Here is a 24,883-nt window from a genome sequence, read left to right as displayed (position 1 = left end):
TCATCTGATATTGCTCCTATAACCCCACGTCCAAGGCCTGGCCTCAGATGCCCCCTGGCGCCTGTGCCTTCATCAGGCAGGCATTTCCCTCCGGGTTGTGCTTTGTGTTCCTGTATCACTGCCACCATCCCTAACCCCCCCACAGCCAGCCTCCAGGGTAGAGACCGAGACCTGCCTGGCACACAGCAGTCACTCAATAGGGTCTGAATGCGTCATGCTAATGAACACTTGGCGATTCACACGGAATATCTCATTTAACCCTTCCAGCCACCTCAGGCAGTTGGTATTGTTATCCCTGTTTTATAGATGGGGAGAGAACCCTGGCAGGGAGGTAGCTTTCCTGAAGCCATGGCAGAGGGGGCGATTCAGACTCAGGCTGGTCAGCCCCAAAGGCCAAACTCTTAACCACCGGGCCTGCCCCTGGCTACACACAAAGACAAGCAGCTGGAAGATGAGGTACCCCGGAGGGGTGAGCGTGGTGAGCCGAGCCCATGGAGGGACACTGGCACTGGACACCCTGTGCCAGCCCCACCCCAGCCAGGGCCCCGGGGGTCAGGGCACTGTAACCCTCAGGTGCCTCTGCACCAGCCACCCTTGCAAGGGCCCTTCTGGGCCTCTGCCATGGGCTCTGCGTGGTGGGTATGGGCATGGGGGGCCCATCTGGGCTGCCTCTGCATTTGGGGTGGGGAATGACAGCTCTTGTTTTATTTCCCTCTGAGAGGGGCTGGTTGTGTCTATTAGTAAGACCCTACCAGTGGTTCCAGGAAGGGAATAAGGAAATGGCAGTGGACTCAGGAGGGAGGGTGGGAGGAAGACTAAACGCATCCTGCCCTTGGGGGCTGGGGCAGGCCGAGTCCAGGCTGGCTCCTGATCTGACTTCTGCCTCCCTGCCTGGGGGCTCTGGGTGCAACCCCTCTCTGCCAGGGGTGCCCGAAGGCAGACAGGAGTGAGGCACCACTGAGAGGACAAAGTGCACCAGAGCTAGAAAGAGGAACAGGCTGCATGTTGGGAACAGACTTGGGCTCCGGTTCCGGGGCTGCCCAAAGGTGATGGGAGGGTTCCAGACTCTCCTGAAAAGAGCAAGCAGACATCTCACCTGTCCTGGACTCTTGTCAAGTCCTGCCTGGCACCACGATAAAGAATGATTCACTTCTCCCTGGAATTACACTGTCCTGTAAACCTAGGCCCGTGCTTCTGCAGTGAGCTCCACATGGAGCCTAGGCAGGTTTGCGCTAGACTAGAACCTCACTCCCGGGTGTTGGCCTGGTTCTGCTCAGATCCAGGGCCCAGATGGGTTACACACCAGGAGAGAAATCCTCCATCCCCTCACAACCCAGATGGGTTTCACTCACTTTAAAGGGTTTAACCAGCAAATTGCACGCCTACCTGTGAGCCCTGCCCGAGGACACTCAGCCAGGCCTCATTCTTCCAATGCATCCCCTTTACTGGCTCTCTTCTCAGATAGTGTCAATCCAGCCTCCCCCACCAGACTACCTCGCTGGCCTTGGCAGCCAGGTATACTGGCTACTCAGTGGTCTCTCAAGTCCTTGTTTTAAAGAAAGGGCCTATTTATCCTCAGGACAGAATTACTGCTTGATCTCATCTCCCCCAAGGTTGTTTTGGAAAGGCCTCCCCACCCCCGGAAGCCAATTCCCTGAGGGGAGCACTCATCGACTGGACTTGAATGACCCAGGAAGGAAAACTCAGCTCCTAAACAAGCCCTGAGCTTTGAAGCTAATTGACTTCACTGAGCCACAGGTGAAAAAGGGCTTTTAAATCTCTTAAGGCCTATCTGTAGCTCCAATGCTCAGGGGTCTGCCTCTTTATACTGAGGCCTTGGGCTCAGCTCATCCCAACGTGAGAAGTCAGCTGTCTCGTCCTTTGTAGGATGAGGGTGCTTTGGGGCCACCTATGAACAAAAACCACCTGTATCTAAAAGAAATGCTTCCTATCATATTTAGGACCACATGGAAAGATAGCTGTATCATTCAATGAAACATGCAGGGTTTGGAACAGTATGTACAGTCTAGTGCCATTTTGGTAAACACACATATGCATGCAATTACTGATGCATTTCTATTTGCAGACCAAATGATACCTGTAACACTTTTGCATGCACCAAAAAGTTAACAATGGTGATCACCAGGCAACTGGATTTTGTGTTATTTTAATTTTTTTTCTTTTAATCTATATTTTATAATTTTTCTAAATTGAACAAGTATTACTTGTAACAAAATTAAGGTAATTTTTAAACTAAAGACCATTTTGGGAAAAATGAAAATGAACATATAATGTATGATGGAATAGAAGTTAATGAGGCTCTGCTAGTTCAGAAACTATATGTTTCACCTTCAAGCTACTCACCTTTGGACCCAGTTTTACCTGTCCTGATGGAGTTGAGGCCAGGAGGGAATTTTTACACAAGCACCAGGTGGGAGAAGAGGCTTTTCTGCAGCAGCAGCAGCTCCTGGCACCAGCCGGGCAGGAGGCGGAGGGGGTGTGCCCGCGGGCAGCAGCCTGCCGCCCAGCTCTCTACCCAAGGTGAATTGCACAAGCTTCCTGCCTGGGCAAAGGTTGTCCTGGCCTGCGGTTCCCACCCCTTAAATAAATCCACACTTGGGTGACCTTCAGACTTTTCCTATGAGCAAAGCACTTAAAGGGTAAGGTGGAGCGAGCCTGGCAGATCTCCCTTCCAAACATTCAAAAGCCGGAGCAAACCCAGGCCTGCCCGTGCCCTTACCTGGCAGTCCACCCTCAGCATGTGCTGCGCGATGACCCTGGGGTTGCTGTTGGTGAGCAGTGCTTTTGCACGTTTCAGCATTGCTGTTTCCAGGGGCTTGTTCTCAGGAGAAAGGAGCTTCGACTCAAAGTCATTGGGCCTGAATGAGGAGACAGTCTCCAGGATGGGTGCCACAAACTTGCCCTTGTCCTCCTGTCCCTTGTCCATCTGTGTGGCTGGTGGCTCCCAAGGCCTTGTCCCCTCATTGTCATCAAGGATCAAGTAGTTGGTGCCAGAGTTCCGAGGACCTGGGGCCCCGTTCTCCTTGGCTGTCAGCTCCGTGGAGCTGCCCTGGGGACATAAGGGCGGCCTGGCTCCTCCGTCACAGCCCGCGGCGAAAGCTGGGTTCAGTTCACAGTAGTTGGCCTCCGAGTTGAGCCAAGTGGATGGAGATGGGGGAGCCTTGAGGAAGGGGACCTTGCAGGGCTTGGGGGGAGGTTTGGGGCACAGCTGGCTATCTGAACCCCTCAGTGCCTCCCCTGCCCTAGCGTCCGAGGAGACCCTCCGAACCACTGCCGGGCTCAGGGTGGGTTCACTGCCTGTCCTAAACACGGGTGAGTTTGGGCAGGGGCTTGTGTCTACACCCGGGGAATGAGGGGGCACCTTGGAACCTGTGGAAGAGAAAAGAGGGTTAGAAAAAGCTTAGCTGTATGCAGAATACAAAACAGAACTGGAGTGAGAGCTGCCTGTCCCTCAATTCATGCCTCTGGGTTTTGATTTTCATTCCCAAAAGAAAACTCTTTACTTGGTTTCCCCATGCCCAATTCAGGGCAACCTAGAGCACTAAGAGGGACGAGCTGGCCCCACCTCACTTCTGGAGGTAACTCTGAACCCTAGTGACTGCCGGCATCTGGGCTGCAACGTCACTTTATGGTCACAGAAGGTTGGTACAGTCAGAACAGGAAAATACATAGCTTGGAGGGCAGTGAATAATTTAATCTTGCCCGAAGAAACAGAAGTCACATAGCATAAAGGGCTCTGAGTCACTCAAAGCCAGGGCGGATCCCAGCCAGCTTTAAACAGAGAGCTAGAGACACAGAGAAGGGAGAGAAAGCTATTGAGACAAGCCACACAGAAGTACGCTCATAGTTTACAACGGGGCTTTAGGAAAACCGCTTGACAGTCCCAAGGAAGGTCAGTTTCAAAAATAATGAAAACAATCCCCTGCCCTACTAATATAATTGCTTACCACGTATTCCACACATCCCATCCCTCTCCTGGCCATGAGAGAGGAATGGGGTGATGGGGGTGGGGAGTGGGAAGGGGAGCAGTGTCTCTCTGGGCAGTTGCTCTACCCAGGAGCCCCAGGTGACCCACCCTCAGTCCAGAAAGGGGGTAAAGGGACCAGGCTCATTTGTCACGAGGACCACCAGTCAGTGAATGGGCTTGGAATCGGAAATCCTGGGTTCAAATGCTGGCTCAGCCTTTTAGCAGCTGGGTGACTTTGGACAAGTTACTTAACCTCTCCGTGCCTCAGTTGTAAAATGGGTATAAGAATGCCCACCTTGAAAGCTGCTTGTGAGGACCAAAAGCAATCATACCTAGAGCAGCCAGCTTGGTGCTTTGCAACCGTAAATAACTCTACAAACCCCTTTCCCTCCAGCCTGCAGGCTTGGAGCCCTATGTCCAGTTCAAACTAGGTGACTAGGGGGAACAGGGGAACAGCCTGAAGGAAATCAGTTGCATGGTCACCCTCCTCCCCATAAATTCCCACAGATGTACCAATTGGCAGGAAACTCTCTGACTGGTGGGCTTTGAGGGATAAGGCTCTTCTGTCCTGCATGTGATCCAGGCAAGCTGGCTGGCTACCGCTCTTCTCTTTATTTCTGAAGCAAAAGACAAACAGGGTAGAAATGTGTCATTAAATCATAAAACTTTTAGGCAGCGTCATGGAAGTTTAAAAAAAAAAAAAAACTGCTGAGAATGAGAATTCTACAGCATATCCTAACAGTGAAGGAATGTCTGCTGGAGGAGAAAATCACTAACAGAAGCAATTAATGACATGATTGTGTTGAGTGCTCCGTCCCGGCTTCCCCAAGGCCAACGCAGTTAAGTCCCAGGACGACACCTCTGAGCCTTTCCATCCTATTGAACAGAGTAGGGCAAAAAGTTTCATGGTCCACTCAGGGAAATCCTATGAATGGGAACGTGTACCTTACCAGAGCCTAAAATTACCTACATACCCAGGAGGAATGACTTAACTAACACGCGTTTTCCACAGTGACTTCACAGTGGCACGCCCACCCTGCTCAGCCAGGAACTGGGGGGCAATTTCCACTTTAGTGCAAAGCTCAGCACCCCCCAAATAAACTACAGGATCGCCCAGGGAGCCTGCTAGACCTGTACTACTGGCTGCGCTGGGGGACCCCACAGACAGCATCCTCCTGCTGAGCTGGGAAAAGCAAAGGGCATGACCGCATAGGGAAAGAGTGGGAATGTGGAAACTAACTCGCAGCACCTTAGCATTCATTCCTTCTGTCCCTTTCCAGTACAGACTGGGAATTTCTCTAATCAGCCCCAAGCAGCACACTCTCTCTTTTGCTAGAGGAGAACGCACTGCACTAGCCAAGTTATGAAGAACTTTAATTGGCCCTCCCACAAGCTTTAAAACACTCTTATGTTATAAAAATCAGGAAGTTCTTTCCTACCTTTGCAAGCATCAGAGGAAAAAAAAAAGCCAACCAAACTCCCAGCAACCGAGAAATTTCAGCAACCTCTCAGAGATAAGGCAGGACGGAGGGCAAATTCCAAGAGGAAATGGCTTCTGCGAAGTGATGTTTGAGCAGCGATCGCAAGTGGTCAGACTCCGCCGGCCCACGACGAGGGCGTGGAAGGCGACCTGGCGGAGCGCACGCACCTCTGCCCAGGTGGCGGCCCCGGGCAGCCAACCCGCAGGCCCGACGTCAGGCCAAGAGCCGCCGCGGGGAGCCAGTGGAGGGCGGGGGCGCCCGGGGCCGGCGGGGCCATCTCCCGTGTCAGCCGCCCCCGCCCCCACGTGCGGACGCTTCTGGGCCGGCTGCCCTGGGCTCAGCTCGGCCAGGGCTTAGGGGACTCTGCTTCCCCAAGGGCAATCAGCAGAAGGGCTCTATCAGGCCTGTCCTGTCCACGAAGGGACTTTCTCGGACTTTCTTTCCTTAGCGTCAAAAAATCCTTTTCATAGCAGGGGTCACTGAGATGAGGAGGCTTTCCTCCTGAGCGCCTGTCAGGGATTGAATCGGATCCCCCAAAAACACACGTTCCAGTCCTGAGCCCCAGGAAACTTGGAAACTGGGTCTTGGAAGACATTATTAGTTAGGACGAGGCTAAACTGGGTTAGGGTGGGCTAATATGACGGGTGTGCTTATAAGAAGGGGAAGTTTGGACACAGACAGAGAAGATGGGTGTGTGGCAAAGGCTGAGGTCGAGTTATGCCGCGGATGGCTGGCAAGGCCTCAGAGGGAGCATGGCCCTGCTGACACCTTGATTGGAACTTCCAGCCTCCAGAACCCTGAGATGCCGCATCTCTGTTGTTTCAGGCACCTGGCTGGTGGCACTTTGTCACAGCAGCCCCAGGAAATTAAGATGGCCAGTACCAAGCAGTGGTTCTGCTGCATTGCCAAACACACTCTGGCTCTGAAAGCCACAGACATCAACTCCTCAGAGGTTGAGCAGCCGATGCCCACTCCCCAAAGAAACAAAACAAAAGGTGCCCCTTTGTATCTTTTAAGGAAATCTCAAGTCTGACCTTATCCCTCCGTAAAGGAGGATTTTATCAGTTTCTGCCTCGCGCCCTGCAACTGCTCCGAGTTGTACATTCTACTGCCCTCTGGGTAACAGTTATTGTGACTACAGACACTCAGCTAGCACTTACTGTGTCCACACTGTGCTACGTGCTTTGCACGTCTTAAATCGCGTAACCCTCACAAGCCCATCTTTACAGATGAAAAGATCGAGGCACACGGAAGTTAAGTAACTTTCCTGTAGTCAGTGCTGGAGGCAGGATTTGAGCTCAGCAGGCACCTCCCTGGGGGGCACACTGAGCCACACTTGTGTTACCCAGAACCCTTGGATTTGCTTCCAGATTTTTGCTGTCTAGAAGTTCTAGTTTATGTCATTTCCTCCTAATCCAGGAAGAAAAGCAGCAAGTGGAATAAAGCATGTTTGGTTTAAGCACGTGAGCCCAGCAGCCAGACAGCAGGAGTGGGGGAGCTGTGCCTCGGGAGGGCTGGGCTTGTCTCCATCCTCTGTACCTGCCTTCCCTTCCTACAGTTAGATAATATGCACAAAGATGCTTAGCTCCATGGAGGACAGGTCCTATATAAATACAGGGCACTGTCGCCAATAATCAACGGCAGGGGTGGGCGCTCAGCCCTGTGATGTTAGGAGACCCTGATTTTCCATCCAGTTCTCCAAACTCTTCTATCCCACATTCCCCAAGGTCCAGACTGCAGCCCCCATGCTCACATCTCCCATCTTAGAAATCTCATCTGTCTCACGGTGTCAGCCACCCTCTCCATGTGGACTAAGCCCCAATCTAACTACAACCCCCCTGAAACCCCCTGCTGATTTGTACTCAGCAAGCCCTTAGACATATCTCAAATGGAACAACTTGCTTTTCCTCCAAAGTCCAGCCTCCTCCTGAATTCTCCTGTGGTCTCTGACTCACCCGTTCCCACCTGTATTAGGGTCCTGAGAAGTCCCCGTCCCCTCCTGTCCAACTCTCGACCTTCTATGACTCACTGACCAGTAGCCCTTACCTCTCTCCTGTCCCCTCCAAAGGTGCAAGCTCTCGTCCATGTTCACTGTGTTGGTCTTTGCAGCTCCCCAAACCCCTCAGCTTGGCATTAAGGGCTCCATGACTGGTCTGGGGTTACCTCCCTAAACCTATCTCCAGCCTGTCCCTGTCATGGACCCTGTGCTCCCGCCCTCCTGATTTGCTCACTCCAAACACCTCTTGCCCTTCTCTATCTTCACCCTTACGCTCATGCTGGGTCCCTGTCCTCGGATACTCTCCCCTTTGCATCTTCTACCCAGGTTTTCCCTAGCCGTCAGACCAGCTCAAATCCCACCTTCACTAAGTCTTTTCCAGTCAGCCCAGCCTCTCTCCCTCCTCAGCTCCTGCACCATTTCTTTTTGGCACAACCCAACTGGGAATTAACCATGTGCTGCCTGGTGACAACCATTCCTCCATCGCTGTGCGTTTCATGCATAGCTCTTATTGCTTCACTGTTCCCAGGTGAGCTCCTTCTCTGCAGCATTAGGCTTGGGCACCCGTGGGGCACCCCCACACCATCCCGACACCCAGGCCGACCCACCTGAGGAGGTTCCCCCTGGGCGAGCTCTGCTCCGCGGTCTGACTCAGCCTCCTGGCCGCCTCCGGCCTCCGCTCGGCGAGGCTGCCCGCGCGAGCCGGGCCCGGGGAGGTGCCGTAGCGCTCCTCGAGGCACCGCAGGGGCACCGTCCTGTTGACGGGCTGGAAGATGATGGCTCCGCTCTGCCGGGAGATGGGCCGGCGGTTGCCCACGTAGCAGCGCACCAGGCCGGGGATGGAGTCGAAGCTCTCCATCTCGAACTGGTACTGCACGCGGCTGTAGGCCTCGCTGAGCCGCAGGACCGTGCGGATGATCTTGAAGTGCTGCCCGAGGTTCTTCCACTGACAGGTCAGGACGAAGTTGCCAGGGCTCGACAGGGAGTCACGCACCAGGAAGTCCCCATCTCGTTGCACGAGGTTTTCTGACACCTTTGGGACAAAACCACGAGTTAGGAGAAGGAAAGGCAAGCTTACACTACTTTTAAAAAGTGGTATTGCTTCCCACGCGTCTAGATGAACGGAAGGCGACGCTGTGGTGTCTTCAGTTAGCTCTATTTTTTGGTAAATGCCACATTCTTATTAGATCCTATCATTCATTCAAGAGCTAGTTCCTGACCACCCAGGTGCCGAGCACGGTTTAGGCAGTGGGGATACAGCAGTGAAGGAAGCAGACGAGACCCCACACCCTCTCGCAGCTTCTATTTTTATTGGAGAGCTTCTTTTCAGTGAGAATAAATAAGCAAGACATATGGCATGTCAGATGTACAGTTAAGAAAAACTAAATCATGGAAGGACAGGAAGTGTTGGGAGAGGCTCGTTTTAAATAGGATGGTCAGCAAGGGTGTCAAGAGAAGATGATATTTATGCCAAGCCCTGAAGAGAAGCAGCGCAATGGAGCGTCATGTGCCTGGTGGGCCTGGGCGCCCCCCCCCCCCCCACAGTGCACGGAGTGAGGAGAAGGGGGGTGTTAGCTGGTTTCTATGAGTCGCTGTCTTCAGAACCCTTTTCTAAGACTCCAAGTCACTGCCTGGCTGCAGGCACTGGGATAAAGCTGGGCCTGATTGCCTCGCCTCACCAAGTTATTATGAGGATTATGTATTTGCATATATAATACATGCAAAACACTAGTACTGTGGTTGGCACTTAGTGGGTGCTCAAAAAATAGTTGACTATGATGGTGATGTTGATAATAGCAAAATGACAATGTATACTGTGGTAGTTCTTGTAGCTAGACCACCTGGGTTTGCACTCTGGCTCTGCTACCTGACTTTGGGCAAGTTACATAATCTCTTCATGGCTCAGTTACATCATCTGTACAACAGGGATAATATCATCATCTACAGTGTGACCATGAGATTGAAAGAAGTAAAAAGTTAGCTGTGACTATTATTATCATTACAGTGTTCATTTATACAGTCCAGGATCCTGTGTAGCTGAAAATCTACACTAATGGCAAGTGGTAAACAAATTTTCTGATGATGATAAAGAGAAGGACGGTGTTGACTACAGTCAGTTTTTAAGCTTTGGCATTTTTTTTCTAGGACATTCCAACATTTGGTCAATAGTATAGCTCTGTTAGCTTAGAATAATATGCCACTATGGTTACTTTTAAATTGCATGTTTGCCTTAAATATATATTTGCACAAAGAAATTCCATTTCTTGGGTTTTAGCCTGAGGGAATAATTATAGGTGTGAACATAGTAATTATCTTAGAAGATATTGGCCATAGTGTGTTAGAAACACCCTATATGCCCAATAAATAGTGCTGCACTTATACAATAGACGTGCATGTGAGGTAGAATGGTGTAAAAGAACATTTTTATACCAGGAGAAAATTCTCAGAATAGATCATCAAATGAAGAAAGTGAGCTACCAAAAAGTATATGTCTGTGGGTAAAAGGGGAAATTTTAGGTTGTAGATAATGTTACTAGAATTAAAAAGGCAAAATTATATGCAGTGTGAGCTCATGCTTGATTTAGAAAGGTCTGGGAGGATAGACATCAAAACATTCATAGTGGTTATCTGCAGCAGGGAGAACTGTGCATGAGCATTTAATTTTCTCCTTCTTGTTCTATTTTCTACAAGTTTTAAAATTAAAGCTTAAAAAACAAAGGTAAAATATGATGCTGAGATCTGCTCCCCTTTGCTTGCCCACACACCCCTTTACTGGCCCATTGTCCTGGGTTAATAACTGTCCAGATCAGGTTTACAATAAAACCCAAGATAAACTCTACATCTCAATTCTGACAACATGTTAATAGTTGGTAAATCTGTGCAACTGGGTGGTGGGTATGCTGGAGCTCTATGTATTGCTTCTATATTATTTTTGGAACTTTCCTGGAAGTTTGAAATTATTTAAAAATCAGTTTTTTGAAACACCACTCACATTATCACAGTAATCACCCAAATGGCAGCCACACAAAGTGCATTCTGGGCCCGAGACTGTGGTCACTGGCACAGTCCCTCCTTCTTCCCCATTTCTGGGTCAGGGGCCCGGGAAGGGAGGGAGCAGGTGAGTAACCGCTGGCCACAGGAGCGCTCTGTGCCCCGCCCCCCGCCCCTGGGATACCGTCTCTTCACCTGAAGCAGGCCCCACTGGGTATGAGGCCCAGGCAGCCAGCCAAGAGTTCAATGATCAGAGCCGGCCTGCTTGGCCTGGTACTTCTTCCTGTGGCAGCCGCCTCCTGCCGACTCGGCTTTCAGGCCACAGGAGCACATGATTTCCCTTAAAGCACTGACCGAGCCTGTGGATTCCCGACCTTAGCCCTCCCTGCGTTCTCCTTGGACACAGGCTTACGTTAAATGACAGCAGGCCACCTGGCCGTATTTGTTTGGGCTAAACAGGCGCTGGCTCCCACGTGGCCTGGGAGTGTGACCCAGTGGGCTCATTAACCTGGGTGCTGTCCGAGAAGAACCCTGGGTGCTGGAGGGGAGGGGAGCAGGTACCTGCCGGGGGATGCGGCCGTGGTACCAGGCGTGGCTGCGCAGGTCCTCGCTGCTCAGCAGCAGCTCCTCCTCCAGCTCTTTCTTCAGCCTCTCGGGGGTCCTGTCCATGACGTGCCTCTCCTTGGAGAACTGCAACAAAGAGTCAACAGTGAGTCGCCCTGCCCAGGCCAGGCGAGGCCCTGCCAGTCGGCAGAGATGACGGCCACACAAACCAGGACGTGCCCAAGGCTGCAGGGGAGGCTAGAGGATGATTACAGTTACCTGTGACCTTTCACTTCTCCGGCTGCAAGCATGTAATAAAATTTTCACCTGCACATGGGGATTACGTTACGAAAGCTTGCCAGGCAGTTCCTTCTATCAGCCTCCCACAGGGTTGCAGTTAAAAACATGGGGGACAGAGCAGGGGGGCCAGAGAGAGACGTGTGGGCAGTGAGGCACATCTCCTGGGCTGAGCTGCTCTCTGCCCAGGGGGAAGCTTCCTCATTCTTGGTCAGAGTTGTCCTTACATGGGGCTGGGAAGGACAGCTCCCCAACCAGCCTTAGGTCCTGGCCCTGTGGGGCAGTGCAAAGTGCGGTCCCAGGGCTGGTAGCACAGATTCTGAATTCTTTGCTTCTGGCAAAGTCAAGTACAGGGATTGAGCTAGCCTTTAGAAACTTTTAGAGCAATTTGACAAAGTAAACTTTTTATCTCTTGATTCTAATACTGGAACTCTGAATTTGTGCTTCGTATGTCCTTTTTATATTGTTTTTCTAATATTTCATTTTTATGACAAATTGGCAATTGAAACTTAAAAAAAAAAAATTGGCCCTGTACACCAGATAGTTTGAGAATCAGTGGTCTAGGGCATTGCACAGTTGCCAGGGCAGGGAGTTCTGGGAGGGCAACACTATCCCCAGGTGTGATTTAGAATCCACACCCACATACATAAAACCTGTGAGTGGAACTCGGACACCTGCCCTGTGCCCAGCAATACCAGGATCAGGAATAACTCACTGAAGGTCGTGTGATTCCCAGGTTGCCCAGCTTGCCCTCGACAACAAGCTCATCCCTCAGCATGCTGCTTTGCACCTCGGCAAGGAAAGATCTCCAAATCCTCGTCTGCCAAGGACAGTGGTAACAGACTTGGGACGTCACTGCTTGGACTCTTAGCCTCTGGTCTTTCTGTACCTGTTGGCTCACAGGGGCAGCAGCTGCAGAATGACTTGGGGACCCCTTGCAAGGGGGGGGGGGCTCTGGTTACTAATTGCTTACTTCTCCCCCTCCTCTTCTCCACAGCACCTCCTGCACAGCAGGCACTCCAGGAGTGTTTGTTGAGCTGAATTTGTATCAAAGAGATGCCAACGTTGGCTGTCCATGATGTTGGCAGCTCTGGTCATTAATTATGTACAGGTACATCTGAAGAGAGCTCTTTGGAATGACTTGAGTATAGGATGTTGATTGTCAACCTAGCCACATTTTTTGTTCATTTATTGTCTGTCTTGCCTCCTGCTAGACGATCAATTCCATGGGAGCAGAAATCCATGTGCCTTCTTCCCTGAATACTCTTGAGCAATGCCTGCACATATTTAGGCACTTAGTGTTTATGGAATGAACAAATACCCCAAGATGAGCAGCATCTGTGACTTTTTCTAGTTGGGGAGATTCACTCCTTCTCTCTCAAATTAACAGAACCATTATTATTGGTTGGCTTGTTGCCACACAGCTAAAAAAGTACAATCATCTCTTACAGAGAGCTGTGGCCACATGATAAAGTCCTGGCCAAGGAAATATAAACAGCAGTGTTGCTAGGACTTATGAGGTATGATGTGATGGCTGGAGCTCCAGCACCATCCCAGGCCATGAGCATGAACGCCACACCCAACCAATGGCATTGCAGAAAGCTGGAAGGAGCCCGGGTCCCTGCCAACTGTGCAGCCAACACATGATCCTGGACCACCTGCCTCCAGCTCTTCTATGTGATCTTCTGTCTTGTTTAAGCCTGTTATTTGGGGGGTTCGATCACCTGCAGCTGAACCAAATCCTAACCAATATTGAGATCCTTGCTTGTTTAGTCACCCTGATGGTTTAGTCTGAATGGTGAGCCTAAATCCCTTGTGCTGCAACCTGGGCCCATTTCTTGGTCTGAGCTCTGAAAAATGTAGATATCAATAGGTCCTATCCACTGTATAATCCTTTGATGAAACTTTATTCACTCTTATCCAAAATCTAGTCTCATACTTATCTTTGCATTCTCCTTTCTCCCTGAGATAATTTAAGATTCTCAACACCCAGGCCATCTCCCCCAAACACACACACACACACACACACAAAACGTGTTCACTCTGGATCTCTCTCTCTCAGCATCTCATAAACAGCAAGGTTTTTAGCATTTTGTATGCAATCCTCTTTCACTCCATATTTTGAGATAAAGCTGTTTGATCCTTGTTACTGAAAATATAAAATCAGCTACCTTATTACTTATCTGGGCTTCTGTCCTAATCCCCTAAGGGAAATGCCACAATTATTGCTCTTTCCCCCTGTAGATCCTAGAGATCTACACGGTATTACCCAATAGAAAGGACAGAACAGGAGATTATTAAGATTGACTCTCCCAAATAATTTGGGATGGAACACTAGACTTCAAAAAACATACCCTTAAACTCTGGTATAATTTGTGAAAGGGTAGGAGGTTACACAATTGCCTAGATTTGTATTTAAAAGGAGGAGAGTAGAGAGAGGGAGAGAGAGATCAAGAGCAAGCCACCCAGTGAGAGCTGGTTCTAACACATAAAAAAAGCCAGGTTTGCTGCTAGGGATCTCTTCCTAGGCAGACTACGTGGGCAATGTCTCCCAAACAACTGATGAAAGTAATTCAGAAGGTCACCCACATGGTGCTTAATTAGTGGTTATTTTGGGGGTGGATTCCTTCTAGAACTTTCACTTACTACTTTAATCACATATATTAATACAGGTCTTATTATTTTCCCAACTACCTATATTTTATGAGACCTGATCTTGTCAATTATGATTCTGCCACCATAGATAAGTATTTTAATGGGCTATAAACCCCATGGTTGGTGAGGGGGTAACCATAAGAAATTTGGGCAAAACATATCCATTTATATCTCTGAGGGCTTTGTGATTGACAGTTGTGCTCCTTGGGGATCAGAAATCAGATTCCTGCTTTCTGGGACAGGCCACCTGCTGCCTACATACTTGGGAGAACACTGCTGACTTCCCCCGAAACAACCTGAACTTTTGGTAACAGTTCACCTTCAGCTTCTCTGCTGCCATCTGGGAGAAATTTGATTTTTTTTTTTTTTTCTGAAATGCAATCTTTCAGTCATGGCCAAAGCCACCAAAACTTTTCAGGCCTCAACTACATAGCAAATAATAGCAATTTAAAGTTAACGTAACAGCAGCTCTGCCCACAGTAAAGGTTTCCTCACATTGGTGTGTGGGTGGGTGTCCTGCAAAATTCTGGTTACTTCTAATGCCTTAAGGATCCTCCTGCCCTTCCTTAGATAACAACATTTCTAAGGGAAGGAAATAAAAAATAAGTCCTTACATGATATTTACATGCATTGTGACTATATGCGTTGCCCGGAATTCAGCACGAGAAGAAACGAAGTAAGGTGTCAGGTCCCAGCACTCAAACAGCTCACCATCTTGGGAAAATAGAGGACACAGGCACAGCCTCCAATCAGGCCCAGTTCCTAGAGCTTTTTCTCCTAACTCAGAGTTTCCAACCCTTTCACATTTGCCTCTGCTGGCATCTTCCATGTGTCTCCACATCCAGTTGCACCAAAGTCATCTTCAACTTCTAAATCCCTAAATCCCAGCAGCCTCTCTGGTCTTGTCAGCACGGGGCAGCAGGCACTGGGACACCCCAGAGCCAGTGACACAGCTGTACTCGCTCAGTTTACCCCGATGGAAATGCAGCACCCACTGACCTTTGGATTTTGTGTTTTTAAACTGCCAGCCAGAAAGAGCAAGAAAACTCATGAATAATCAATCCCTTATACAACTGCAATAAATGTAAATAAATGAATACATAATGACCACATTGAATAGTCTTCTTTCTCCAAGAAGCTCAATGTCTCAAACTAATATTAGTCCCTTGTGAAGGTTAAGTTCATGTGTCAGTTTGGCTGGCTTATGGTGTCCAGTTATTTGGTCATCAAGCACTGGCCTGATGTTACTGTGAGGATATTTCATGGATTTAGATCATCAGTCAGTTGACTGCAGCAATGAGAGGAGTCTCATCCAATCAGTCGAAGGCCTTAAAAAGAGAACTGATCAGCTCAGCAGTCAGAAGGAAGAATTTCCATCTCTGTTTCAGCCGGCCAGCTTCTCCTGAGGAATTCATCAGAGTTCCTGGCTTGTGGCTGCTCTGTGACTCTGTACTTGCCCATACCCACAGCCATGTGACCCAGTTCATAAATCTCATAATATTTACACACATGCATTTCATTTATATACGTATGTATATGTGTATATGTGTGTGCATATATGTATCTCCTGTTGATTCCGTTTCTCTGGAGAACCCTAATATGCCCCTAAATTTGAACTTCATTCCAAGAAGGTGTCTGATTCCTTATAGTCTGAGCATCTTGTCTTGAGGGGCAGGGGTGGCCACGAGGGACTGAGTAGGAGACGCCATCCTGAGCTCCACCCCACACAGCAGCTGTGGGGCTCAATCTCCGGAAGAAGGGAAGCTGCCCGGCTACGGATCAAGAACATTCTGCCCAGGGGTCATGCCAGCTTCACATCCCAGGAGACAAATCCTCCCATGACCATATGAAAGAAGGATGCAGGTAGACCTATATCTTCTCCCCCAAAGCTTGCCTGAATTTGATCTACCAAATTGGGGAGGTGGGTAAGAAAAGGTACCTTGTCATAAATTAAGTAATAAATATATCTTGAGCAAGCAAGAAAGGAAGGGAGGAAAGGCTAGTAATTACTGTATCTCTTCTATGTCTCTGCTTCTAAAATTTTGTCTTAGTCCCAGCCATTAGCTTTGGGGTCTGAGAGTAGATGTAGGTAAATTGATAACAGGGGCAAATGCAAGGACGGATGAAGCCCACACTTGCCCAGCCAAATTCAAGTTTGGTTAGAAAATTCATAACTCACTACAAGTATTTATTTTCATGGAAATCTGAGTCTACCTATGTCTTTCCTATCATCAGCATTTAGATGAACCTCACGTTGGCAGATGTGACAGCACAATGTTTACGAGCATGAGCCCGTGGCAGGTCACCGCAGTCCACAGGCTGCTCTGTCACCCACCAGCTGCGTGGACTTGGGCAGGTGACTTTACCTATCTGGAAAGAGCCTCAGGCTCCTCGTCTATAAAATGGGATAATAATACATCACGAGATGGGAATGAGGATGAAACAGATTGGTACCTAAAAAGCACTTAGAACACATCCTGGCACATGGTCAGTGCTGTCGTAAGTATGACAGAGTTGTATCATAATGCTACTAATCCAGTTACATAGAATAAAGAGACTTCGCACTTCAGGTCTGATGCATAAGGGCGTAGGGGTTGGTGTCTGGCAGGGAAACAGCCTACTGCATCTTTGAGTGCCTGCTGGGTCCTTGCAGAGGTTTCCTCAATCCTCTCCAGAAACCAGGCTGCCCCTCTTGCCTGAGGCACCTATGGCTCCTTTACGAAGTCAGGACTAGTCTCAGCTTGCTGAGGACAGCTGAAAAACATTAATATTGCTCAGAATCTGGAAAGAAGATCTCTGCAGCCCCACATGGTCCCGGCAAGCCCGGTCTTGACAGGCCAGAATAGCTGGCGCCCGGGAGATGATTGGAAAACACATTCTGGAGGCGCAGAGCCAGCCCCGAGGACGTGCTGGGAACCTCAATTAACGCGGAAATGCACATTTCAACAGCTCTCAGAGGGAGAAAAAGCCCTTCCAGCCCAGAAGCTCAGGGTTTCCTCTTGCGAGGCCCACAGGAGACTTAGAGCCTGCATTTGAAATCAGGCCGGACAATGGGGACCTGGACTCGCAGGAGATTTGTGTTCCCAAGTCAGGAGGATGAGGGAGGGTGCTAGAGACACTCGGGAACCCCCAGTGGAGGCTGCAAGCACTTATTTGCATGCAGAGTCAGTGGAGAGGACTGGAAAAAGATAGCATCTGCATTACAATTAATATTTATTTTACTCTGCCTTGGTCTGTAAGAAAAGATTCCCAGTCCCCATAGAATTTTTTTTAGATGGGCCTTCTCAAATTACTTTAATCAATCAAAAAAAAATAAATAAATAAAAACGGAAACATCCTGGACACACTTGGATTTCCAATTATGTGGTCCACTGACAGAAAAAAAGTGGATGTGCCAAAAGTAGTACAAGAAATCTAGCATTCACAAGTACTGATTTCCTTTTGATTGCTATAGCCAAGTAAATTCTTCTTAGAAGTTAACCAAAGCATGTAAGATTTTAATTCTAGCTTTGTTCTAATAGTTCATTAACTTTTTTACTTTACAGAACTGTCTTGATTTTGAAGTTCTAGCATTCAGATATGTCCTGACTTCTAGTTTTTGAATGTGAATCACTGAATACTTGTATTAAGAAAATAAAAAACGGAGCCTGGTTGTCTAAATTGTTTGTATTGTAAAGTTTCTATAGTTTACATATAATTATTGTACTATGAGAAGTAATGAAAAAAATATGAGAGGTAATGTTATATGACAGATAGTTCCTGCAATTTTAATATATGGATCAAAATATTAACATCTATAATAAAGAATGATAAACTATATGTTTTAAAAGATAATACTATATTGGACAAATAGCTGGAATGAAATTACAAAGAGAAGTGCATTAAAAAATAATAGCAGTAAAATCTTTTCAAGAATTAAAATGACAGATGAAAAATAAAAAATAAATATTAATTTGCTGCTGGTTTTCTATATCCTTTTTCTTTTGTTTTAACGGATGACCTTTAGGCACATCTTCCAGGTTGCCCTTTGAAGGCTTTGGCACAGCAGAAATTACCTCTTTAAGTTTATTCCAAATTAAATTTGCTGTTTATTCAACGAGTCATCATGCACATTCAACTTTAGGGAATAGAGGCCCAATCAAAACCTCACTACTACTTGCACTTTTTTCAAGAAAAGTTCCAAGTCTATGATCATCTTCTCCTCTCCTTTTCCGTTCCTGCAACTAGGTTGTCTTAGGCATAAATCTGTCACTTGCCTTGAAAGAAGTAATAAATCCTTTGTGCATCAGGACAGGCTAATGATTTAAATTTTCATCTGTATTTTCTGCATAGAGTTATCATAGTTATAGTGCTCCACTGTTTCATCATGGTTTCCACTATCCTAAGAGGCATATGATGGTGTTTTCACCTGCTCCCCTGATGAATATGTACATTTTTTTTAAATGCAGTTTTATTGAGGTATATTCACATACCCTACAAACATCCATAGTGTATAGTTATTCACAGCACCACCTCATAGTTGTGCATTCATCAACAGAATCAATTTTTGAACATTTATCTTACTACAAAAAATAAATAAAAATAAAAGTAAAAAAGAACACCTAAAACATTCCATTTCCCCCATCCCACCCTATTTTTTCATTTAATATTTGTCCTCATTTTTCCACTCATCTGTCCATACACTGGATAAAGGGAGTGTGATCCACAAGGTTTTCACAATCACACCATCACACCCTGTAAGCTACGTAGTTATACAATTGTCTTCAAGAATCAAGGCACTGGGTTGTAGTTCGACAACTTCAGGTATTTCCCTCTAGCCATTCCAACACCCTAAAAACTAAAAAGGGGTATCTATATAGCACATAAGAATACTGTAAACAGTGAAAGTTTTATTTCTTCCTCTCCAATTTGGATGCCTTTTATTTCTTTTTCTTGCCTAATTGCTCTAGCTAGAACTTCAGCACAATGTTGAATAACAATGGTGACATTTGTTCCTGATCTTAGGGGGAAAGCTTTCAGTCTTTCCCAATTGAGTATTGATGTTAGCTGTGGGTTTTCCATATACTGCCTCTATTATATTGAGAAAGTTCCCTTCTATTACTATCCTTTGAAGTGTTTTCATCAAGAAAGGATGTTGAATTTTGTCAAATGCCTTTTCTGCATCGATCGAGATGATCATGTTGTTCTTCTGCTTTGATTTATTGATGTGGTGTATTACATTAATTGATTTTCTTGTGAATATATCCCACTTGGTCATAGTGTATAATTCTTTTAATGTGCTGCTGGATTTGATTTGCAAGTATTTTATTGAGCATCTTTGGTATTAGGGTGATGTTGGCTTCATAGAATGAGTTAGGTAGCTTTCTCTCCTCTTCAATTTTTTTTAAGAGTTTGAGCAGTATTGGTCCTAATTCTTTCTTGAATGCTTGGTAGAATTCACATGTGAAGCCATCTGGTCCTGGGCTTTTTTTGGGGGGCAGTTTTTGATGACTGACTCAATCTCTTTACTTCTGATTGGTTTGTTGAGGTCGTCTATTTCTTCTCGAGTCAATGCTGGTTGTTCATGCTTTTCTAAGAAGTCCATTTCATCTAAGTTGTCTAGTTTATTAGCATATAGTTGCTCATAGTATCCTCTCATTATCTCCTTTATTTCTGTGGGGTCAGTAGTTATGTCCCCTTTCTCATTTCTGATTGTGTTTATTTGCATCAGCGCTCTCTCTCTCTCTCTCTCTCTGTCTCTCTCTCTCTCTCTCTAACCTAGCTAAGGGTCCATCAATTTTATTGATTTTCCCAAAGAACCAACTTCTGATTTTGTTGATTCTATTGTTTTCCTGTTCTCAATTTAATTTATTTCTGCTCTAATCTTTGTTATTTCTTTCCTTCTGTTTTCTTTGGGGTTAGTTTACTGTTCTTTCTCTAGTTCCTCCAGGTGAATAGTTAATTCCTCAATTTTTTTCTCTTTCTTTTCTTTTAATATAGGCATTTAGGGCAATAAATTTCCCTCTCAACAGTGCCTTTTCTGCATCCCATAAGCTTTGATATGATGTGTTTTCATTTTCGATGGCCCCAAGGTATTTACTAATTCCTCTTGTAAATTTTTCCTTTACTCACTGGTTGTCTAAGAGTGTGTTATTTAGCCTCCATATATTTATGAATTTTGCAACCTTCTGCCTATTATTGATTTCCAACTTCATTACATTATGATCCAAGGTGTTTTATATAATATCAATTTCTTAAAATTTGTTGAAATTTGTCTTGTGACCCAACATGTGGTCTATACTAGAGAATGATCCATGAGTACTTGAGAAAAACATGTATCATACTGTTGTGGGATGTAGTGTTGTATAAATGTCTGTCAAGTCTAGTGCATTTATCGTACAATTCAACATCTCCGTTTCCTTATTGATCCTCTGTCTAGATGTTCTATCCATTGATGAGAGCGGTGTATTGAAATCTCCAACTATTATTGTAGAGGTATCTATTTCTCCTTTCAGTGTTCTCAATGTTTGCCTCATGTATTTTGGGGCACTCTGGGTTGGTGCATAAATATTTATGATTGTCATGTTTTCTTGATTAATTGACCCTTTTATTAATATAGAGTGTTCTTCTTGGTCTCTTTTAATTGTTTTACTTTTGAAGTCTAATTTGTCTGATATTAATATAGCTACTCTTGCTTTTTTCTGGTTGTCATTTGCATGAAATATCTTTTTCCAACCTTTCACTTTCAGCCAATTTCTGTCCTTGTGTCTAAAGTGAGTTTCTTGTAGACAGCATATAGATGGGTCTTGTTTTTTAATCCATTCTGCCAGTCTATGTCTTTTTATTGGGGAGTTTAATCTGTTAACATTTAGTGTTATTACTGTAAGGGCAGTATTTTCTTCTACCATTTTGTCTTCTGGATTTTATATGTCATATCTTATCTTTTTCTCTCTCTCTCCTTTTACCCTTCCTGATAGTCTTCATTTCTACACTTTTCTCCACACCTCTCTCTCCTGTCTTTTCCTATCAGCCTGTAGCACTCCATTTAGTATTTCTTGTACACCAGGTCTTTTATTCATAAACTCTCTCAGTGCCTGCTTGTCTGAAAATATTTTACTCTCTTCCTCATTTTTGAAAGACAGTTTTGTCGGATATAGAATCCTTTGTTGGCAGTTTTTCTCATTCAGTATCTTAAATATATCATACCACTGCCTTCTCATCTTCATGGTTTCTGTGGAGAAGTCTATACATAGTCTTATCAACCTTCCCTTGTATGTGATGGATTGCTTTTCTCTTGCTGCTTCCAGAATTCTCTCTTTGTCTTTGACATTGGACAATCTGATCAGTAAGTGTCTTTGAGTTGGTCTACTGGGATCTATTCTGTTTGGGGTATGCTGCACTTCTTGAATCTGTAATTTTATGTCTTTCATAAGAGTTTGAAAATTTTCAGTGATTATTTCTTCTATTATTCTTTCTGTCCCTTTTCCCCTCTCTTCTCCTTCTGGGACACCCATGACATGTATATTCATGCGCTTCACATTGTCATTCAGCTCCCTAAGACCCTGCTCATATTTTTCCATTCTTTTCCTCATCTGTTCCATTGTGTGTAGGATTTCAGATGTCCTATCCTCCCTAATCCTTTCTTCTGCCTCTTCACATCTGGTGGCGTAAATGTTTTCATCTCTTCTATTGTGCCTTTCATTCCCATTAAGTTCTGCCATTTGTTTTTTTTTTTTTTTTTTTTTTTTTTTTCCTCACAATAGTGATTTTATTAAATTAGTTGCTTTATAAAACACCGCAGATGTCATAATTGTTAGCATAACAATTTACCAAACTGTAGTTAACTGGTGCAGTTTGCTGAGCATGTTTTATAAAGGAAAGGAAATGCCAAAACCCTGTTAAAGTTGTTCCATCGCAGCCTAGGAGAACAAAAGAGATTTGTTTCTCAGACACTTAAATCAGGCAATTAAAACAGGTAAAGAGTTTCCCTCCCCCATCTGAAGCGCTCCATCAGTAGAAAGATTCTGATAAATATAAAGTAGACAGTCTGTGCACTCAAGAGATTTCACAACTTGTAATGCAATAATGGAGAGGTTTACCTTCTTCAGCTTCAAAGTTGGAGGGTTTTGGTCATTTAATTTTTTAAGTTTCAAACTGGTAGTGGCTTTTCAGCCATAGTATCTTCACTCTGAGATAAGCAGTCTTCTTCACAATGTATTTTTAATATCCTCACGCTCAACTTTTAGACAAAGCAATTTTAATACTAGGTGCCACATCACATGCCCGTGCTGCAAACTGCTTTTCTTGACAAGTTATGTAGTTCAAGGAGGTATGGTTAAGGCTGTATTACTGAATGGTGCTGGTAAATACAACACATTTTTTTTGTCATGTTGCAACCTTTGTTTCCAATTTAGTGACTGCTGCTATGGAATCAGATAGCAACAATGACAACATTATTAGGATTTTTTTTTTTTTTTTTAAACTATGATTTAGCAACTGAGGTGCCCGCTTTTAACCCCTTGGCAGCAAGATCCAAGTTCCCTCATATGCACATTAGCACCTAAGTGTCAAGGGGTTAAGTAACCAGCACAAAGATACTGCGCTTCTGATTGTAGCATTTGGCAGAACTGAAAGGAAAGGAAGTTGTGCTACATGTTGAAGGGACTGTGGGCAACAGAAAGAAGACACCAGGAGAAGATAAAATGTCACATGAAGTCTTCATAGTCTTGTACATATCCTCCATCATAACCACCATAGTCTGCCAGATCGTCTTTCATGGTGGCCTTTAATCCCCCTCCAGGAACCACACCTTTCTTCTTCTTTTTGGCTTTGCTTTGCTTTTCTTGCTTCTGTTTTTCACTGCAAAGCACAGTCAATGAATTGGTAATCTTTTTCAAGTCATCAATTTCCAATGAAATACAAACATCTCGAACTAAAGCTTCCAAAAAACTGGCATAATATAGTGATTTTTCATATTGTGTAATCTTATCTTTTAGTAACTTTCCAAACTCTGTGAAATCATCTCTTGAAGATGGGTTCATAGCATCTATTCCATAAACTGTATTATTAACACCAAAAGTTTCTTTTGCTAATTCGAGGTCTGACTCTTCCTGCAACTTCTTTAGCCGCAGTTTATCTGCTAATTGTTCTTCTGGTGTTAGCACTTTAGGTTCTTCGGGTTCTTCTAACCTCTTTTTGATTTCATCTTGCCTTTTCTTGTGTTGCCGCTCTTTCTCTTTGATCTTCTCTACTATTTTTTTCTTCTCTGAAATTTTTACTTCTGGTTTAACTTCCGCTTCCTCTTTCTTTTCGTCGTCATCGTCATCCCAGTTATCCTTGACGTCCTCGTCTTCGTCTTCGCCTTCCCAGCGGTCCCCGCCGGCGGTGCCGCCGCCGCCGCCGCCGCCGCCCCCCACCTTCCGCACCGGGTCCTCCACGGAGAACGTGTCCGCGTCCCAGGAGTCGGAGTCCCCTGCCGCCGCCGCCGCTGCTGCCGCCATCTCAGGCCGAGTGTGAGAGTCCATTTGTTTTTTAAACCTTTCAAGTTCCTCCTTATGTTCATCCAATGTCTTCTTTATATCCTTCATCTCTTTTGTCATATCTTCCCTCAGCTCATTGATTTGATTTTTGAATTGATTTAGGAGGTCTGTTTGATTATTAATTAGTTATTTCAATTCCTGTATCTCAGTTGAAGTGTTGGTTTGTTCCTTTGACTGGTCCATATTTTCATGTTTCCTAGTATGGGTCATTATTTTTAGCTGTCTAGGCATCCTATTTTCTTGTTTAGTTTATTCTGGAGCTTGTTTTCACTCTTTTTCCTAGGGTTTTCTTGTTGGTTGGCTTTGTTCTCTATTGTTTGGCATTCTGTTCAAGTTATTCTAGACTTCTAATACAGCTTCTGTTGAGTTGATCAGAATTTTTCTCCTCTTGTTTTTCTGGTTCTTGCCCTGCCTCTATGTAACCTTTTTATGAGAGGGTTTCTCCAGATATGCTCGACCCCAATCAGATTTTCCCAGTCCAGACAGACTCATTGTCAGGAGGAGGGTATGGAGTTTCCCTAATAATAAGAATCTGTGGGTTGTCAGATCCTCCTGTGAAGCCTCTAGACTCTGTGCTTTTCCTATCCTGTCCAGCAGGTAGCACTTGTCAGCCTGCAGCTCCCCACCAGTGTAAAGAGGTGCCACCAGTGCCTACAATTCTCCGCAGACTGTGTTCCTGTCAGGGGCATGGCTGACTCAAGCAGGTTTCTGTTTTCCAGCCCCTGGGCTCTGAGTTCTCTGAAGGAGGACTGCCACTTGAGCCCCCCCCCCCCACCTTTCTTGGGGAAGTTATGCCCTGGGTCCAGGGGCCAATTGCAAGTATCTCAGGCTTTCTGTAATGAACTACTTAGAATAGTTATTTCAAGAAAAATTAAAAAGAAAAAGGAAAAAAATAAATAAATTCCTTTCCAAGGCCTTTCCACAGCCCCCACGGACTATTAAAAGATAAGCTCTTTAGGCTATTATCTCTTTCACCTGAATAGTTACTCTTAGACAATTTTAATTCTTAATTCTGCTCTTGCCCAGGGCAGTGCTGATGCAGGAGCTCTGATGAGCTCTTGAAAAGTAAAAAGATAAAGATTCAGAGTGCATGAAAGGAGGAGGAGGAGGAAGAGAAAGAAAAGAAGGAGAAGGAGGAGGGGGAAGAAAAACCTTTTTTCAGAGCCTGACTCCAGATCCCCAGATTTTGGAAGCCAGAGCCGGAGTTGGTGCTTATCTCTATGTGTCCCCTTTTCTTGGAACCCAGCCCTTTTCCAGTATTCTGAACTCTTTCAACTCTAAAAGTCTCCTCTGTCAGCCCCGCCTCCTCTCTGCCAGAGGGATTCCTCCCAGCTTCTTTCATGCCTGCTTCTGGTATATCTGTGCTTGGAGCTTTTATTCAGCAGTCCGAATTTGTTAATTAATTCTGCAATTG

The 24,883-nt window shown here is 45.7% G+C and overlaps 2 protein-coding genes across 6 annotated transcripts in view; both read right to left on the bottom strand.

Annotated features, from left to right (window-relative positions):
* Positions 1-24,883, bottom strand: part of BCAR3 (BCAR3 adaptor protein, NSP family member) — a 140,528-nt gene that overhangs the window by 17,296 nt on the left and 98,349 nt on the right. For 3 of the 5 annotated variants that reach the window (XM_037826609.1, XM_037826608.1, XM_037826610.1), the window contains 4 exons: positions 11,018-11,146; positions 8,074-8,498; positions 4,502-4,605; positions 2,741-3,390 (listed from right to left, as the gene is read on the bottom strand). In XM_037826609.1, coding sequence (XP_037682537.1) covers positions 2,741-3,390; positions 4,502-4,605; positions 8,074-8,498; positions 11,018-11,146 — 1,308 coding nt within the window. Of the gene's footprint in view, positions 1-2,740; positions 3,391-4,501; positions 4,606-5,427; positions 6,717-8,073; positions 8,499-11,017; positions 11,147-11,278; positions 11,299-24,883 lie in introns of those variants that run through there. The other 2 variants (XM_037826611.1, XM_037826612.1) reach the window with 2 other exon arrangements.
* LOC119527017 (eukaryotic translation initiation factor 3 subunit J) lies at positions 21,702-23,437 on the bottom strand. The gene has a single exon (XM_037826617.1). It carries the CDS (start codon positions 23,428-23,430, stop codon positions 22,636-22,638), a length of 795 nt encoding a protein of 264 aa, XP_037682545.1. The 5' UTR covers positions 23,431-23,437; the 3' UTR covers positions 21,702-22,635.

Source organism: Choloepus didactylus, chromosome 2 (genome assembly GCF_015220235.1).
Source record: "Choloepus didactylus isolate mChoDid1 chromosome 2, mChoDid1.pri, whole genome shotgun sequence".
In the NCBI taxonomy this organism is placed as follows: Eukaryota; Metazoa; Chordata; class Mammalia; order Pilosa; family Megalonychidae; genus Choloepus; species Choloepus didactylus.
The sequence above is the reverse complement of the archived record's forward strand: the minus strand, read 5'-3'. Positions and strand labels throughout refer to the sequence as shown.